At 38.2% G+C, this 19,130-nt stretch overlaps 1 protein-coding gene across 1 annotated transcript in view; it reads right to left on the bottom strand.

Annotated features, from left to right (window-relative positions):
- The window catches only part of FAF1 (Fas associated factor 1), a 387,496-nt gene that overhangs the window by 80,054 nt on the left and 288,312 nt on the right, over positions 1–19,130 (bottom strand). The window contains exons 14-15 of the mRNA XM_040978567.1: positions 10,948–11,084; positions 6,313–6,401 (exon numbers count right to left, since the gene is read on the bottom strand). Of these exons, the coding sequence (XP_040834501.1) occupies positions 6,313–6,401; positions 10,948–11,084 (226 nt within the window). The remainder of the gene's footprint in view (positions 1–6,312; positions 6,402–10,947; positions 11,085–19,130) is intronic.

Genomic DNA, 19,130 nt, shown 5'->3' with positions numbered 1-19,130 from the left:
GTAGCTCTTAAAAGCTGTTGTTTTATGTGTGTTACCTGATATGCATGTGCATGTTTAGGAATGAGAATTGCTAAGCTAAATCCTTTTTAAAAATAATGCATAATTAGGCTCTTAGAGAGTCATGTCCATTATTGTTTTCTCAGGACCTACAAGATCACTTCAGCTCAATAGTTTAACATGATTTCAAATGCATTTACTGCTAGGGTACAGTTTCAAGACTGGCCATGAGAGCCCAAATTCACATAAGTTAAATGGAAAATATATGGGTATATGTATGTAAGTGTTTAATGATAACTCAGATCTCAGAGAATGTTAAAATGCTCCAACATGGGAAGCAGCTCTTACAGCAGACTCCTAGACTGACAATTTTGAGTAGCACTCCGTGGCCTCAGAATCAGCCCAAAAGGCATTCTGGTCTGATAGGAGAGCCAGCAAGAGAACAAGCATATCAGGTGTGGAATGCCAGGACACAGCTGCTAAGAGTGTCCCTCTGTGAAGGACCTCAGTGGTCCACGCCCCAGTGCAAAGAAGCAGCCATCTGGGACAGTTGTGCTCTTCTCTCAATAGGAGAGAGAACTTCATTTTGTGTGTGGCCTTGTCTAATGGAGTTGTGATTGACTCAAGAGGCTTCCACAGCCTAAGCATCGTGTGACTGGAGCCTCAGGTGATCACTGACGTCACACATAAGAGTGCTAATTTGTTAAATCCACTAGAGTCACTGTGCACTGACTTCCCATGCAGGACCGAATGTTCAGAGTCATAGAAAAATTAATAGTACACCTTGCTGTATTTTAGTATAAAGATTTATCATCTCAGTTTTGGTTATGTCTGAATATTTAACTCTTTTGCTCTAAGAAGACAGCTTGCATTTACCTGTCCTGTGATGGACTTATATCCTGATGCTGTATGCTAATCCTTGCATTGTGCCTTCTGATTGATCTAGGTTAGCAACTTTATGCAGCTCAGAAGTTTCATGTGTTCCATTGAGCTCATTGAGTTTGTTCCAAAATTTGAGACTTAAAGAAGTTAATTTAGACAAATATAAATCTAGTCCGTAGTCTTAAATTAATGTTTATTCTAATAATGTTGAAACCTAACAATTCTTTTACATCTAAGATCTGATGCTCAAATATTCAAACTGCTAACTGAACTCACAACCTGCTAGGCTGGGAAGAGTTATAACTATCTTATGTTTTGTTATTTAGACTTCAACAAAGAGAAACTTTTCAAGTGCCAGGATGTACATCAAACACCTGATGACTTCTGCCTTCTATCAGGAACCACTAGATGGACCTCCTACAGCTGCTACTACCCAACGGCATCCCCTCTCAGCAGGAAGTAGCAAGAGCGGATGATGACGCCCCTTCTCCCTAAAAACAGTTGGGGTTCATTTCTGTGTTTGAAAATGTAGGAGCCAAATAGGATAATAGGCAGTTAGGGTCTCTGGTTCGTATAAAACTGTCTTGTATACATGTAACATCTTAGCACTATGAGATTCTGGAATGTTAGTATTTTCAACAATACTTGTACATTGTTAAGTATGTCTTTTTGAATCTCACCAGCCAGCTGCTCCCCAATATACCATCATATATGTGTCACCCCAGTAAAAGTCCACAATATTTCAGCCAGAGTGATAAAAACCAATCAATATCTCTGGGGACAATGGTCTAACGCCTTCCTAAATTTCACCAGTTAGCCACCAGTACAATTAAAGTAAATGAGACCTGAGTTCTACCCATGTCAGAGAAAGTTATTCTAAATGGCATTAAGCTGGCAGCTTGCATGTTCAAGAAATGGAGTGGGGCTATGGCCATAACAACCTTGATGGTTGCTGCAATGGCTCAGGCTCCCCAAGTAATAACCCCCCACATCATGCCATGCGGCTCCAGTCTTCAAAGAGGCTCATCTAATATAATGAGGCATTGCCTTTCCTGGGTAAGCATTTAGCCAATGACGGGCATCTTTCTGATACCCCGCCAACCTAAGATAGGGAGCCCTGGGTGACTGGCAGGGCTGCCCAGAGACGGGTAAGAGTTGAGGGTCCCTCAGAATGAGCCTAAGACAGGCAGTGCTTATCTTGCCTCAAGGAACCTTTTTCTTTTCGCTGCTTTCATTGATATATAGAAAAGAGGGGGAGATGTCAGGAGCCGTGTTCTGTAGCCACACTGAAGCCATTTTGAATATAGAACTATGGGCCAGTGGAAAATCCCCGGCTGGCTAGATGCTTGGGAAAGAAGTTATGAAACTAATCACACGCTTAGCTTCAATTGTTTCTAGCAACTGTTTCAGGATGTGATTTATGCTGCACCTGCTGACATCTTGTTACTGATTATCTATGCTATTGTGGATATGCTGGTTACTATTGTGGATATGGTAGCTGCTCAAGAACAATCAGTCTGGAGACCATGGCCTGCATCCTAGTTTCTCCTTTCCTCCCTGAGCCTTAGTTACTGAAGAATATAAAAACCCTCAATTAAAATCAATAAACTGACAGCTTGATCAGACATCCTGTCTTGCTGTCCATTCTTTGTGTCTCTTGTCCCCCATTCTCTCCTAGGTGGTTGTGACCCCCGTTGACTGTACTGCTGGATGGGACAGCCCAGGATCCCATATGGGCGCCAGTTCTAATCCCGGTGGCCCCGTTTCCCATCCAGCTCCCTGCTTGTGGCCTGGGAAAGCAGTTGAGGACAGCCCAAAGCTTTGGGACCCTGCACCCACGTGGGAGACTCGGAAAGGGCTCCTGGCTTCAGATCGGCATAGCATCGGCCGTTGCACTTGGGGAGTGAATCATCGGACAGAAGATCTTCCTCTCTGTCTCTCTGTATATTCGCCTTTCCAATGAAAATAAAATAAATCTTTTTTTAAAAAAAAAACACAGAGGGCCCGGCATGGTGGCGCAAGTGGTTAAAGGTCCTCGCCTTGCATGCCCGGGATCCCATATGGGCGCTGGTTCTAATCCCGTCAGCCCTGCTTCCCTTCCAGCTCCCTGCCTGTGGCCCGGGAAGGCAGTCGAGGACGGCCCAAGTCTTTGGGACCCTGCACCCGCGTGGGAGACCCGGAAGAGGCTCCTGGCTTCGGATCAGCATAGTATCGACCCGTTGTGCTCACTTGGGGAGTGAATCATTGGACGGAAGATCTTTCTCTCTGTCTCTCCTCTCTGTACATCTGCCTTTCCAATAAAAAAAATAATAAAAATAAATGTTTAAAAAAATTAAAAAAACACAGATTTTGAAATACCATAATTCTGAGATCCCATAATCCCTCATAATTGTAACTTAAGAATTTTGGAATAGAGTGTAAGAAACTGCACTTCTTACAGATCCCTGGTCATATCTAAGCAACAACCACCTTCAATAATCAGTACACTTGAGGAAATAGACTTCCTTTCTGTTATTTTTAAAAGTCTACAAAAAGAATATCCACTTAGAGTTGTCTGACATCTTAGCAATTTTCACTATTTCCTTCAATACTGTATCAAATTTGAAGGACATTATTAACTACTATTCATTTTAGTAAAGCAGTATGTACATTTTCATTCTAGTGTAATCCTTCTCATTTGAGAAGCCATGATCTTCCTTCAGTAGCTTAACTAAATCTAATTTTTAAAAAGATTTATCTAATTCACACACTATAAAATTAATCCATTTAAAGTGAATAACTAAAATTATTTTCTTACAAATTTACTGTATTTACTTAAAAAGGAATAGTGATAGTGAGAGAAGGAGGGACAGAGAGAGAGAGATTTTCCATCTGTTACCCAAATGGCTGTAACTGTTGTGGCTAGGCCAAGCTGCCCTCCATCTGAGTCTCTCACATGGCTGGAAGGAACTCAAGCATTTGGCACTTTCTTCTGCTGCTTTCCCAGGAGTATCATCGGGGAGCTGGTTGGGAAGTGGGGCTGCTGGGATTAGAACTGGCGCCCATATGGGATCCCACCACGTTCAAGGTGAGGACTTTAACCACTACGCTATCACACCAAGCAGCTGGACTGAAACTGGCACTCCAACATATGATGCCATTGTCACAAACTGTAGCTTAACCTACTGTGCCACAACACAGGCTCCAAGGAACATGTCACTTATAGTATAAGTAATATGATGGAATCATTGAAGTGATAAGTATAATATACTAAATTTAAGTTTAAATAAATTCAGGTTAGGAAGCCATCACCCAAATCTGTTCACTATTTCATTTTAATTATAAATTTAAGATCATGTTTTATTTGCAATTTTTTAAAAAGAAACCTATAACTTATAAGACACACTGTTTCTTGTCACATATTCAGCATATACCAAATTATTATGATATAGGACAATTCAAAGGAGCCTTTAAACTTACAAAAGCTTTTGCTTACGAATACTAGTTATAAAAGCTGATAATTTTCATGAAGATACTTTAAAAACAAAGCCTTACCTCTTACAGTTAAATTTCAATAAAAATTCAATTATATGGAGCCTCAAAAATTCCTGTAACCCTCATATTAAATTTTGTGCTCAGTATTAAAGGAATTAATGTCAATTTCTTTACCAATGAATTATAGGGAACACAAATTAAGATGAAAGAATGTACTGGGAATATGCATGCAAATATCATGCATTCAATATTATTATACAGCATAATCTGTAAATCTGATACTAATGAGACTCAAGATTTAAATGGCTGAAGAATGTATTTAGCGAATTATTGTCAATCAATGCCTCTGTTCTAGGATAAATGTAATCTTGAATGGCAACACACCCATTATTACAAATTCCTAACTAAGTACAGTACTTCATTATTTCAAAATGTCACTGTCAATTTTTAGAGTAACAGATAAACATCTTTCCATCATATATCAGATTGCCTTCCCTTCAAAGTAAATGAGACACTATTAAGAAAACTCAAAAAAATTTTTTGCAGCAACAAAATAAACCTAATGGGCATTAAAATTCTAAACAAGCAGCAGCAGAACACACAATTTTCATATTTGTTACTAGGAACGCACCAAGGATTGTACCACTGTGACCAAATCGGTTTTCTCCAGTACCTTATTACAGGTAAAATTCAAATACTTAATATTTTACAATTACCGAGTGCTGACTTTATCCAAGGCATACCTTGAGGAGATATATTTATAAACACAAACATGATATTATTACTGCTCTTAACAAACAGCCTATTGGAATATAGTTAAGCACATAAAGTGAAATACAGGGTTAAATTAAAATTGTCTATATGCTTCACATTTGTATAACTTAGGGTACTTCTATTAACAACACTTACCTGAAAACGTTGTATCATTGCTCAGAAACTACACTCTCCCTTATTTGCTCTATGTAAATCTCATTTTCACAAAAAAAAACTCCACAAAATTAAAAAAGTTAATAATATGAATACATGTAGATTTAGCATCTCATGCCAAAAATGCTAGATTTTACCTTAAAGCTATTATGCAAATCCTGAAATTTCTCTCTTGAGTAACTAATGGTTATGTGAAAATATTATATGGCCCTATTGGATATATGATTTTGGCTAATTTTCTCAACTATCAATCTCAGCTTCCTAATCTGAAACGCGTATATAATAGTAACAATCTGTGCTGGATTATCTTCCTGCTGTCTTCTGGATCCATGTTCTTTCTACATGGCTTTTTCTGAGGGAGGTTGTCCTGCCTTTAAGCCACTGACTGGGTGAAGTTAACAGAAGACACTAGAAGAGGCCATAACCCAGAAGGAAGAGATGACAAAACAAACAAAATTTCAGCACATTGCCTAGCACAGTATAAATCCCTACTAAGTGATGAATATTGTATCATTAACAGTGTACTGCTGTTATTATATTTTACTCGAAGTTCAATGCTCACGCTATCTATGAAATCTGACAGATGGGACTTTGCAAAACTCAGAAATCTAGAGATGTGTTACTAATTCTCACAATACTTAGAAATATATTCAATTATAAAATGTGTTTACTGTTAATGAGTCTCAATACCTAAAAAGGTTTACAACTGAATCATAAAGACCAGAGTAGTTCTCATTTCATGGCATGTAGTATTTTCTGTAAACATGCCTGTGTGCTAATTTCTTTCAAAGTGAGCTTTTGTCACTACCCCAAATCCACAGAAGCACAAATACTGTGCATAAATATACAAAAAATATTCCATATAAATGTACAGAAAATAAGCGAATTATTGTGCCTTGGGGTGGTGAACTGGCAGAATGGTAAAAAGAATGGCATAAGTGAAATTGATCATCTAGAAATTATCCTGACTTCAGATACCTTACCTTGTGACAAATGCCACATTCAAAATCCTGTGAGTCTGTTCTGCCTTACCTCATCCTTTATGTCTTCCTGTTGCTGAGCTGTGAAGATCTCCATCGCAGCCATGAGTCTCATCATCAACTCATCCACTGTCGTGTTACCTGACAACACAGAAAGATGCCAAACCTTGCTTTATATAATTACATCTTACTTCACCAAGTTAGTTAAAAACAAATAGTCGTCCTAGAAGTAATATGAAGGAATAACTATAGTGTAAACTATATTGACTGGTATGATAATATCTAGTTAAAATATTTTCATGTTTTAATGAAAACGATTTATATGTTCAACAGTAAAAATAAAATGGTATACTGGAAGATACAGATCTGAAGAGATGTTATAATGATAAAGGTGAAAATCCTTGAGGTTGAAAACACATCAGGAACTGGTTTTATGGCATAGTACGTAAAGCAGCTGCCTGTGACACTGGTGACCTGTGAGAGTACTGGTTTGAGTCCCAGCTGTTTTGCTTCAAATTCTGCTCTCTATTAATTGACTGGAAAAGCAGCTGAAGATGGCCAAGTGTTTGGGCATTTGCCACCCATATGGGAGACACAGAGGCTCTTTCCTTTGGTCTGACCCAGCCCTAACTATTGTGGTCCTCTAGGTAGTGAACCAAACGGAAGATCTCCATGTCTTTCTTTGTCTCTTCCTCCCTGACTTTTTAAGAAATAAAAAACAAAAAACAAACACATCTGTTTATCCATCCCTATCTTTCTAAAAAACAACACAGATCTACTTATTAACTAATAACAAATGTTTCTATGTCAATGATTAGATTAAGCACTTTATGTACATTATTTAAGCTGAACAACAATTCTGTGAAGGGGTTAGTATAATTCAGATTTTTAAGAGGTATATCACTTAGAGGGCTCAAGTGATGTACCTAACCAAGGCAGAGCTGCTTAAGTGGTGACTCAAGGATTTGAAACCAGATGAGTCTGACTGAAGGCTGCCCTTTCTGCCTGCTCAGTCTTTACTCAGAATATTCCATCCATATCGCTAAAATCTTGTGATCAAACAAATAGTAATTCAGTTTCTTTTTAAAGATTTATTTATTTATATTGGAAAGGTAGATTGCAGAGAAAAGGAGAGACAGAAAGATCTTCCGGAGCTTGGCATGATAGCATAGTGGATAAAGTCCTCACCTTGAACGTGGTGGGATCCCATATGGGCGCTGCTTCTAATTCCGGCAGCCCCACTTCCCATCTAGCTCCCTGCTTATGGCCTGGGAAAGCAGTCAAGGCAGGCCCAAAGCCTTGGGACCCTGCGCCCACGAGGGAGACCCAGAAGAGGCTCCTGGCTTTGGATTAGCTCAGCTCCAGCTGTTGTGGCTGCTTGGGGAATGAACCATTGGACAGAAGATGTTCCTCTCTGACTCTCCTCCTCTCTGTATATCTGCTTTTGCAATAAAAATAAATCAATCTTAAAGAAAAAAAGAAAGATCTTCCATTTGCTGGTTTACTCCCCAAGTCGCTGCAATGGATAGAGCTGAGTCAATCTGAAGCCAGAAGCCAGTAGCTTTTTCAGGGTTTCCCACATAGGTGCAGAGTCCCAAGGCTTTGGGCTGTACTCATCTGCTTTCCCAGGCCACAAGCTAGACAGAAAGTGGTGCAGCTGACACAAGAACCGGCACCCATATGGAATTCTGGCATGTGGAAGGCGAAGACTTAAGCCACTAGGTTACCATGCTAGGCTCATTAATTCAGTTTCTAAGAAAACTTTGCTTCTGGGGACATCGCTGTGGTGTAGGTTAAGCTGGTTGCAGTGCAAGCATCCCATATGGGATCCAACAAGCCCCAGCTGTTCTGCTTCCCATTCAGCTCCCACTAATGTGTCTGGAAAAGCAACAACAACAACAAAAAATGGCTCAAGCCTTTGAGCCCCTGCAATCATGTGAGAGACTCTGAAGATGCTTGAGCCTCCTGATTTTGGACTAGCTCAGCTCCAGCTGCTCTGCCTATGTTGGAGTCAACCAGTGGATGGAAGCTCTCCTTCCTTGCTTCTCTCTCTGTAAAATCTGACTTCAAATAAAAATAAATTTATCGGGCCCGGCGTGGTGGCGCAAGTGGTTAAGGTCCTCGCCTTGCACGCCCGGGATCCCATATGGGCGCCGGTTCTATCCCGGCAGCCCTGCTTCCCTTCCAGCTCCCTGGCTGCGGCCCGGGAAAGCAGTCGAGGACAGCCCAAAGCTTTGGGACCCTGCACCCGCGTGGGAGACCCGGAAGAGGCTCCTGGCTTCGGATCGGCATAGCATCGGCTGTTGTGTGCTCACTTGGGGAGTGAATCATAGGACAGAAGATCTTCCTCTCTGTCTCTCCTCTCTGTATCTCCGCCTTTCCAATAAAAAAATAATAAAAATAAATCTTTAAAAAAAATAAATTTATCTTTAGAAAAGAAAAAAATGTTATTTATCTTTGCCCAATTGATATTTTCCCCTTTCAGCTGTCTTCAGGTGATGATTATTTTATGAAGGTATTTTAAATGTTCAATTTTCTTAGGTATTAGTTTATTCCCTATCCAAGTATATAACAGAAATATAGCTCATATACATTGTTCTCTGTGTGCATTAAGTCCTTATTATTTGCTTTGGATATAACTGAAAGAGAAATTCATGAGAACGTATGAAATTATGGCTATTATACAAGTGCAAAGAGTTTTTCTTTAGGGCCTGAAAAGAAGTTTCTTGCCTTAGTAATGAAATGAATAGGACAATAAAAGCAAGTATCCTTGTTAGTGTTTTTTTTTTTCCAAAGTAGAGATTGACAAATACTATTATTTCAATGGTTTGTCTCCTGAAATATATAAATTTTAAACATTTCACTTGTCCATTATGGCTGGTTTCAAATATAATCAGTCCTTTCATTTACAAGTGACAGACACATTTTGCTTGTTTTGGATAAATGTCTGCCAAATACCAAGCTGTATAAACCTAGTTTACCTATTAGTCATAATTTATTTTTTAAGCTTTCACTTTTTAAATTTGGAAGACAGATATACAGACACAGAGTTAGAGTGACAGACACAGACAGGAGGTCTATCCTCTGGTTCATTCTCCAGTTGCCCACAATGCCTGAGCTTCAACCAGGCCAAGCCAGGAGCCTAGAACTCGATCTGCTTCTCCTATGTGGGTGCAGAGATCTAAGCACTTGACTTCCCGCCAGTTGCCTTTCCAGGTTGCGCATTAGGCAGGAAGCTGGAATTGGAAGCAATGTAGGACTTGAACCTAGGCACTGATATGGGATGTGGCACTCCAACTGGTGAATTAATAGTTATAACACTTCTGCAACAACAACAAAAAGCAAGGAATTCAGCTCAAGTAAACAGAGAGTGCTTTATCCATACCTCCCACTGTGTCACACAAGCTAAAGGGATACAATCTAATAAAAGTAGTAATTTTTGTTGCTTCACTAAGGATATTCTTAAATGACCTTTCCTTTCTCTTACTTCTTCACCTTCTTTTTGCTTTGTTGAACCTTAAGTACAGGGTAGTGAAAAATATGACTGTTGGTATAGTTTTGTAACATGGTATTAAGAATTTTTTAAATCATTGCTCCCAGTTACTAGTGCAAATATTAACCCAGTAAGACATAATTAGAATAATTCTGACCTTGCAGATCCCTGCAAGTTTTAGGGTACCTTTGGAGTCCATCAACCAAAAATTGAGTGTCCTTAGCTACTGTAATATTGCTGTTGACATTGAAAACAGCAATAAAGTGTTACCTTCATTATCCATTTAAGCTGTGCAACAAGTTGCATTAGCAGGTCTCTTCTTTCATTTTTACTAATAAAGATTTATTTATTTATTTTGAAAGTCAGAGCTTCAGAGAGAACAGAAAGAGAAAGAGACAGATCTCGCATTTATTAGTTCACTCCTCAGATGGCTACAATGGCCAGTGCTGTGCCAGGTCAAAGCAAAGAGCTAGTTTCTTCTGGGTTTCCCAACTGGGTGACAGGGGCCCTGAACACTTGAGCCATCTTCCATGCGATCCCTGGCCATCTGCAGGGCACTGAATCAAAGGTAGAACAGCCAGGACACGAGCCAGCGCTTCTACAGAAGTGGATTTACTTGCTATGCTGCAATGCCGGTACCAGCAGGTCTTCTCTAACACTGTTTACAATTTATATTTCACACTATACTCTACTTATAGAGAAACACAAAGCATCAGAGTTTTGTTTTATTTTGGTTTCAAAAGTATTGGAATTTACAGATTATTCCTTCACCATTAGACTTTCATGGAGAGAGGATCCATGTAACAAATGTTTTTCTTGGTAGCATAAAGTTTTCAATATAAGTATCTCCACAAACAAGAGAATTTTACACTAACTCCCAGAGTCCATTAGTAACAGCAAAACAAACAGCAAAAGCAGAAATTTCATTCACTGAATTTTTGGTAAAGAAAATGCACTATTGTTATGTTCACAAGCATCTGACAGCGTCTCGCCTCAGGGCTGTGCCCTAGCCCTGGGTCACACAGGCAAGGAGAGACAGCGGTCACCAGGAACAATTCCATTTGCGAACTGTAGTCACCGAGTTTTCTACATAACATATTTTTCTACAAAGACATATTGTCAAACCTTGAAGTTAAAAATCGCAAGATTACCACAATATACAAGATTCTACTCCTCTTGTGTCATGCACCTTACCTTGTATCACATTTAACACCTCGTTGGATGATCGCTTTCCCATGATAATCAGGAAAAGTGGAAACTGATCTGTTTTCTGAGTTCGAATGGTTTGTGCAACAACACTGCCAAAGTGTCTATTACACATTGTCAGAAATCTAAAATGAGAAACAATTCAAAGCAAATTTACTGTAATGTAACCGATTCATTTTATGAATTACATAAAAATTAGATGGCTTACCTGATATTAATAAATACAATTTTGCCATATTAAGTTCTCAACTAAATCTTAAGACATGGAAATGATTATCATACTGAAAGGCAGAACTCCCTGAAGGGTGCCTGGGGCTGAAGGCACAGGATTCTTAGCCTGAAATATGGCAAGCTGAACTAAATTTTAAGAAGAAAGCAAATGAATTTCAAGACAAGAAAATTTCTTAAATAGGACATATAATAAAGTGTGGTACAAAGATAAATAACTGAGAATCATTCTAAGGAATCAAATTTAGAAATCTTTTCACAAGTCTCCAAATTAAGAACTGCACTTCAGATTCAGTTTTCTCCAGTAGTAGTAGCTCCTCTAGTTTCATACTTGGTATGGGATAAAAATAATAATTCTAAGCTTTTAACCAAAAAAGCTCAGAGATATTAGCATACTGAAGTCTAGCATTAGTATTCTTAACACGATCTGGAATAAATGAAAAAACTGATAAAGCTTTTCTCTTCTATTAGAGGACTGTTTGAAATTAGCATTTCTTTCAAGAGAAAAGGGTAGCTTATGATATGTTTTCAGATCTGATGGTAAAAAGTAAATGTCATAATAATAATGAATTATGAAAGACCAAATGCAAATATAGAATGCTTTAATAAGATCCAATTTAATAAAGTCTGTAAAAATAATGGACTTTTAATAACACAGGTCACAAAAGGCAAAACAGTGGAAATTCTGGGGACTAGCCACTGGTCCTGGCTTATTAATTCTTAATTATGTTCATGAAAGGCAACTTAAATCGTGTATTTTCTTATGCCTTATGATAATATTTTAGGTAACAACTCCTCTGAAATGTATGTTCTAGCTGATGAGCCAAGTTCTGTCATCACATGCATTAGAAAGCAAATCTATTTGAAAAGACAAACGGCATTAAAATGTCATGTTCTCAGATTCATTTGATATCCAAATTCAAAACAGAATCAAACCTCTTAATTTTTAAAGCCAATATATTTTCTGTCTGTAGAAATTCATCTCAGAAATTTAGGCAGAATTGCCTATAAAACCCATGCTGTGACTATAGAAGGCAGGTCTTGTTAAGGGGCACTAGAACTGTCGGCAAGAGTGTCAAGACAAGTTAGCACCACCACAGTAAGTTCATTGGGGGGCAGGTTCTTATACACCTCCAGAGCAGCAATAACCAGACCTCATGGCAATTTGAAATGAAAGGCCTTAAGAAATCCATTGTCAGCCATGAAATATCAGTGCCCCCATGAAAATTCAAATCTTCACATTCCACAACTATTATGGGATAAAAGATGCTCAAGAAGCCTAAGCCTCCATTCTAAATTTCACACCCAGATAGCTTTAACTTATCAATGGTTGTGTAGCTCAGGAGACTGAGAAAGTTAGGATCTCATTTTTCTTAATGCTTCTTTCTAAAATAATGAAAATCAGTCTTGACTCTGATCTGCTCACTGACAACCTCTAAAATTAAAGATGTCAAAAACAGTTGGAAATATCCCTGAAAGGGAGAAAGTCTTTGTTGCTTTCACATCAATGAATTAAATAGATATCATACTATAGATGCCCACCACAGCACTAGTCTTATAATCAATATTAAACAATACCTAAACAGAATGACCACCTGCCAAAATTAGAAAGATCGATGGAAGAAAGGAAGTAAGGGAGGAGCAGGCGAGCTTGGTGGTTGCAACAATTCCAGTCCAAGATACTTCTGCCTCAAATTCTCTTTGAAAAAATGAGCATGAAGTCAAAATAATTATGAAAATGTAGCTAGCTTATGGGGTTTTAGATAATACATAACACAAATTTCAAATGTACACAACGCATTTTTCAAGAGGTTTATAGTCTTCAAAGGCACACAGCAATTCAATTAATTATAAAAAAAATTAGATCATTTTTTCCTAAGTATTGGTAAACAGATTAAAATTTTTAGAAATATTTGTAAAATACGCAGGGATCACACAGTGAGGTTGACACCTCTAGTAGCTTTAATTCTAATTAAAGAGAGACTATTAAATTTTTACCAGTATAGGGACCCTATATTTGAGCTACTGTTTCAGGTACCTGTATCCCATATCACAGTGCCTAGGTTTGAGTCCTGGCTCTACTTTGCATCCTCCATGACAGGCAACAAATGATGACTTAAGTGCTTTGCACCTGTTACCCATGTGGCAGACCCAGATGAAGTTCTCCGCTCCTGGTTTCAACCTGGCCCAGCCCCAGCTGTTGAATACATCTTGGGAGTGAACTAGTGCATGGAAAATCTGTGTTTCCTCTCTCTTTTTTTGTTGATTTGCCTTTCTAAGAAATACACAGCACTTTTAAATTTTTAAAGTAATCCGATTCGTCTTCCTGAAATCTGAATCATATTTGAGATTTTCAAATGACAATCACTGAGAGCCTATGGAGCCACTGAATATTACCAAGTTGGAAAATTCCTATTGTCTTATTATTCCAATATTTTTAAGAAGAACTTGAGGTAGCACTTCACAACACTGTCATCAAATCTTTCTCAAAGTCAGGAAGTTTTACTTGTTTTTCCCAGGATTATTACAGCACAAAGTTACCACCCACAGTACATTATCTGTAGCAAAAATCCAGCTGGTAACATTTGAAGAAAAACAGAAATGAAAACAAGTCACCCACAGGCTGTACCACAGGGTTAGTTATTTATGTGTAACATTCAAGGGTGAGTGTGCTAAACAAGTTTCCACAAATAGTTTGAGTGACTGCTGGGCCATTTGTAATTGAAAGCTGTCTTTCTGTTTACTTTGAGTGTTGTACAAACTTTTTTTTTTACTGAACTATTGAAATATAACATTTTTAAATTGAACTAAAAAAAAGTGTGGTTCTTGCAATAATACTTTCTTCCTTTTGAGAAGGTAAATGTGTGCCAATGTGTCTAGTATTAGAGTCAAAATTGTTAACGCAACTGTGCATGGTGTTCACTTGAGTCAGATGTCATAAAGGAACAAATGGTTTCTACATAATTGGATTCCTGAAATCTTAATGACAGTCCTGTGGCAAGAGGAAAAGGTTCAAAAATGCTTTTAATGGGGGAGTAAAATAAGGAAGGAAAAGGAGAAATGGAAGAAAGAAGGATTGAGAAAATGAATGAAAGGAAATGACTGATAATCCATAAGGTATACTTTTACTAGTTCTTGCTATTAAAACAAAAGATAAAATAATTGTAATCTGAAGTTTGGAGAGGAAACAGGACCTAGCTGCTAGACAACATTAATCATTAGTAAAATTCTGAGTCTCTGAGGCATACATAGATCTTTTCCTTCTGGTTAAGGAAATCAGGATTACTAATAAATCAGATATCAGAAAAAGTAAGCATTTTAAAATTGAAAACGGTGTACAACCTAGTTTCTTTCAATCAAAGAGATAATTCCACAAGTTACTGACTTTTACTAAACTACTCAGATACAAAATATATGTAGAATGAAATCTAGCAATTCAGGGAGAATGATTTCAAATTTTACAATTATTACCCAAACATTGTAACAGCAGGTACATCTGATTAAAAACAAAGACCATGAAACTGCCTAATTATTTAAGGGCTTTTGATTTCCATACTTCAATCTGGCTTCCTTAAGTTCAAAGAGAGATTAATGCATATCTTGAAAATACTTGTCTTCTTATAAGGATGAAATGAGGTAAGATGCAGAATACACTTGTGTCTAGAATGTGGCAGGCCCTTCAGATTGGTAGCTATTTCATTACAACTGAATGTATAAAGGCATTTAGCATTTTTATCATCATTATTTTCAGAACTAAAGGGATAGTTTATACCTAACAGGCTAATACTGAGTTTTGTTTCATTTTGGGTTGCAAAGATACAACATCAAAGAATTGCTGTCTAAAAAAAGAAAACAATCATTAGTTTTATTTCCATTTAGAAATAAAAGCATGGGTATGAATATTTGGAAAATAAGAAAATAAAATAATAGATAATGCAACATTTTTTAAAATTTTATTTTTATTGGAAAATCAGATTTTTTTTTTTTAAACAGAGAGAATAGATAGAAAAATCTTCTGTCTGCTGGTTTACTCCTCAAGTGGTCACAATGGCCAGAGATGAGCCAATTTGAAGCCAGTAGGCAGGTGTTTCTTCCAGGTCTCCCACAGTATCCCAAGGCTTTGGGCCATCCACCATTGCTTTCACAGGTGATAAGCAGGGAGCTAGATGAGAGGTGGAGCAGCTGGAATATGAACCAGTGCTCATGTGGGATCCTAGCAGATATAAGGCAACGATTTAGCCACTAAGCTACCATGCCAAGCTGGATAGATGATGCAATATTGCAATTTTTTTTAAAGTAAAAATTATAAAGAGAGGGAGAGAGAGTGAGAGATCGTCCATCTATTGATTTGAGTTTGCAGTGGCTGCTATAGTCAAAGCTGGGCCAGTCTGAACCTGGATTCCAGGAGGTTCTTTTGGATTTCCACTTGGGTGCAGGGACCTCAGGATTTGTACTACCATGTATTACTTTTTAGGCATATTAGCAGCGAGGTGGAGCAGAAGTAGAACAGCTAGGACATGTACCAGCACCCATATTGGTTGCTGGTGCTGCAGGTTTAAGATTAGTCTGCTTTGCCACTATGCCAGCCCCCAAAATTATAACATTTTATACATTTAAATATGGTAAAAATTGAAGTCACTATTTTCTCTTTCATGCATTTATGTTTATTAAAATTAATTTATTTTTAAAATCCATGTTATATTTTCAGGTGAGCAGTAAAGAAAGATCTATTTAAAGAGCAAGTATACACTCAGAGGAAGTTTGGGTAACTTTATGGGAGAATGATGTCATCAGCAGCATCTCAGATGAGTGGTTTGTGTCCCGGTGGCTCCACTTCCCATCCTGCTCCCTGCTTGTGCCCTGAGAGAACAGCAGAGGATGGCCCAAGTCCTGGGGCCCCTGCACCCATGTGGGAGACCTGGAGGAACCTTCTGGTTCCTGGCCTTGGACCAGGTCAGCTCTGCTTATTATGGCCTTTTGGGGAGTAAAAAGTGGATGGAAGACTCCTGTGTGCTTTCTCTGTAAAAATTTGCCATTCAAATAAAAATGCATAAATCTTAAAAAAATTGCTGTCAAAATTTCTGACTCCTCTGAACCACACCTTTCTGATAATATGTGAATCACTTTTGCAAAACAAGTGATTACTGTACCGGAAAAAATTATGTTTAATTATACAGAAGATTTCTATAAATCATTTGAGGTATTTTCTTAGATACAAATGGTTACCTTATACTACTACTTTTTTTTTTTTAAGATTTATTTATTTTTATTACAAAGTCAGATATACAGAGAGGAGGAGAGATAGAGAGGAAGATCTTCCGTCCGATGATTCACTCCCCAAGTGAGGGCAATGGCTGATGCTATGCCAATCCGAAGCCAGGATCCAGGAACTTCTTCCAGGTATCCCACATGGGTGCAGGGTCCCAAAGCTTTGGGCTGTCCTCGACTGCTTTCTCAGGCCACAAGCAGGGAGCTGGATGGGAAGTGGAGCTGCCGGGATTAGAACCGGCACCCATATGGGATCCTGGTGCGTTCAAGGTGAGGACTTTAGCTGCTAGGCCACCATGCCGGGCCCATACTACTTCTTTTGAAGCTACTTCATTTTAAAGGAACTAACACAGCCAAACAGGCAGTTTTTGCTATGGTAGTAAGTCCCACTGTTCACACATTCATACGTCCAGAGTGAGTTAAGTAGTAAATAGTTAAATAGTAAAATAAGAGTATTAAGGTAGACAACAAACCTTCCATCAAGTACATCTTTAGTTAATGCACAAGTCCCCTTTTGGAAAATAAAGATCCTTATGAAGTGAGACTTCTAGTCACTAGCTCTGTTAAGTATACCACAACCGTGCCAGCCGAGAAGTGTTGTTTCCTAGCAGAACACTATTCCCGTAAGTCTGCACTGCCATCCCATTGTTAAGCTCATTTTTGGAATTCTCATTGGGAATCATCAGCACATTTAGCACATGCCATTTTGTCCTCTGGGGGTGTCTCTGATTACTGGAAATACTTCTAAGTGTTTGTTGAAACTGAGTTGGGGAAACAGGCGCCAGGTGGGAGAGTGACTTTAAGGCAGCAGTCTCCAGTTTTGGTCACTTGTGCATTACCCAGGGACTTTATTTAAAAGGCAAGTTCCTCGGGTGCATCCTGAGATTCTGATGCAGTAGATCTGGGGTGAGGCCCGTATCTTGGAAGAGGTTTCAAATCTCACTCGAGGAGATTTTGATTTTAAGCAGTTATTGGCCACACTTGGAGAAAGACTGTTCTGGGGACTGCATTACATGACTGTAAGTTTTCTCTGAAGGAAGTTATTTAAGAAGTCATGTCAAAAATGTTTTGAGCAATTGCCATTATGCTGGATGAAATGTCTAATATTCTGAGGTGACCAATTTGTAAATATTAATTTTCACTTGCTTCATTAGTATTGATGAAATATCATCTGATGTGGAACAATAAGCAAATAGCTCAAATATCTTTGTGCTCTAGACAATAAAGAAAAAAAATGAAAAGAGAAGAAGAAGGTTGAAACATCAATTAGAATGGTTAGGGGAAGTCTCATGAGAAAATTGGAATTCAACTAAAGTCTCAAAAGAGGTGAAAAAGGGGTGGAACATACACTCCAAGTAAGGATTCCACGCAGAGATAGCAGAAAATACAGAGACCTTGAGCTTGGGGAGATAACAAGTGCATTAGGACAGCTAGAGCAGGCTAACGTGCAGAAGACAACCCTGCTGATCTTGGCTCTTGTGCTTGATAACGTGGCCAAAAGAGCAGTGATGAACAGGTAGAAATTTTAAGTTGCAAGTCAGTTAAGATGGCTAATTCCCTAAACATAAAGAGCTTTCATAAACTGAAAATAGAAATATCAATAAATAAGGTCAAAAGACATATTTCATAAAGAGAAACACTAATGGCTCGTAAGAATATATGAAAGATAATGAAAAAAATGACTCATAATGCGCTAATGTCCAATTAAAGCCATACTAAGAAAGCATTTTTTACCTATTAGGTCTGTGAAGATAATTGCACACATACTTTCCCCTTAACAATTCTATACCCTGGTCTTCAGTTTATTTTCATGTGGAAATGAACTATGTACACAGTTAATTGCGGCAAGTTGTAATGGCAAAATATTAGATTTAATCCAAATGTCATCAGTAGTGCCTTCTTGAATAAAATACTATCTTAATGAACTGTAAAGAATACTGTGTAGCCATAAAGTACAAATCTCCTTACAAACTGATATGAATTATATTTAAAACACAACATGAGCAGAAAAAATGAAATAAAATATTTTTTTGCCATCAAACTTTGAAAAGACAGAAAAACAAGATACTTACAGTGCTGCCTCTGGGGACGGTAACTTAGAGTAAGGGCAATAAGGAGACTTCCATTACAAATAGTTTTTATGCTAAATAATGCAATTATAAGTAAATCAGGAAATAGTTCGATTATTAGAGTAAAACAGCTCACATAAAGAAAAACTGCAGGTAATCCCAGACGCAAACATTTCTTATAGATGTTTTGTGCAAATTTATTTGTATCTTTTTTGTTATTTAAAATATTTATTTATTTTTATTGGAAACATTACAGAGAGAAGGAGAGAGAGAGGGGGGGAGAGAGATCTTCTGTTGGTTCACTGCCCAAGTGGCTGAAACGGCCAGAGATGCCAGGAGCCAAGGGCTTCTTCCAAATCTCCCACAAGGGTACAGGATGGCAAGGCTTTGGGTCATCCTCTACTGCTTTTACAGGCCACAAGAAGGGAGCTGGATGGGATGCTGAGCAGCTGGGACACGAACCAGCACCTATATTGTTTCCTAGGCATGCCTGTAAGGCAAGGATTTATGCCACTAGGCTGTTGTGCCAGGCCCCAGATTTTATTTTATCCTTGTAATCACTGGTTGGGAAAACACATTTTAAAAAAAGATTTCTACATAACAATA

This window comes from Ochotona curzoniae, unplaced genomic scaffold, assembly GCF_017591425.1.
Source record: "Ochotona curzoniae isolate NIBS_2020 unplaced genomic scaffold, NIBS_Ocur_1.0 contig_291, whole genome shotgun sequence".
NCBI lineage: Eukaryota > Metazoa > Chordata > Mammalia > Lagomorpha > Ochotonidae > Ochotona > Ochotona curzoniae.
The sequence above is the reverse complement of the archived record's forward strand: the minus strand, read 5'-3'. Positions and strand labels throughout refer to the sequence as shown.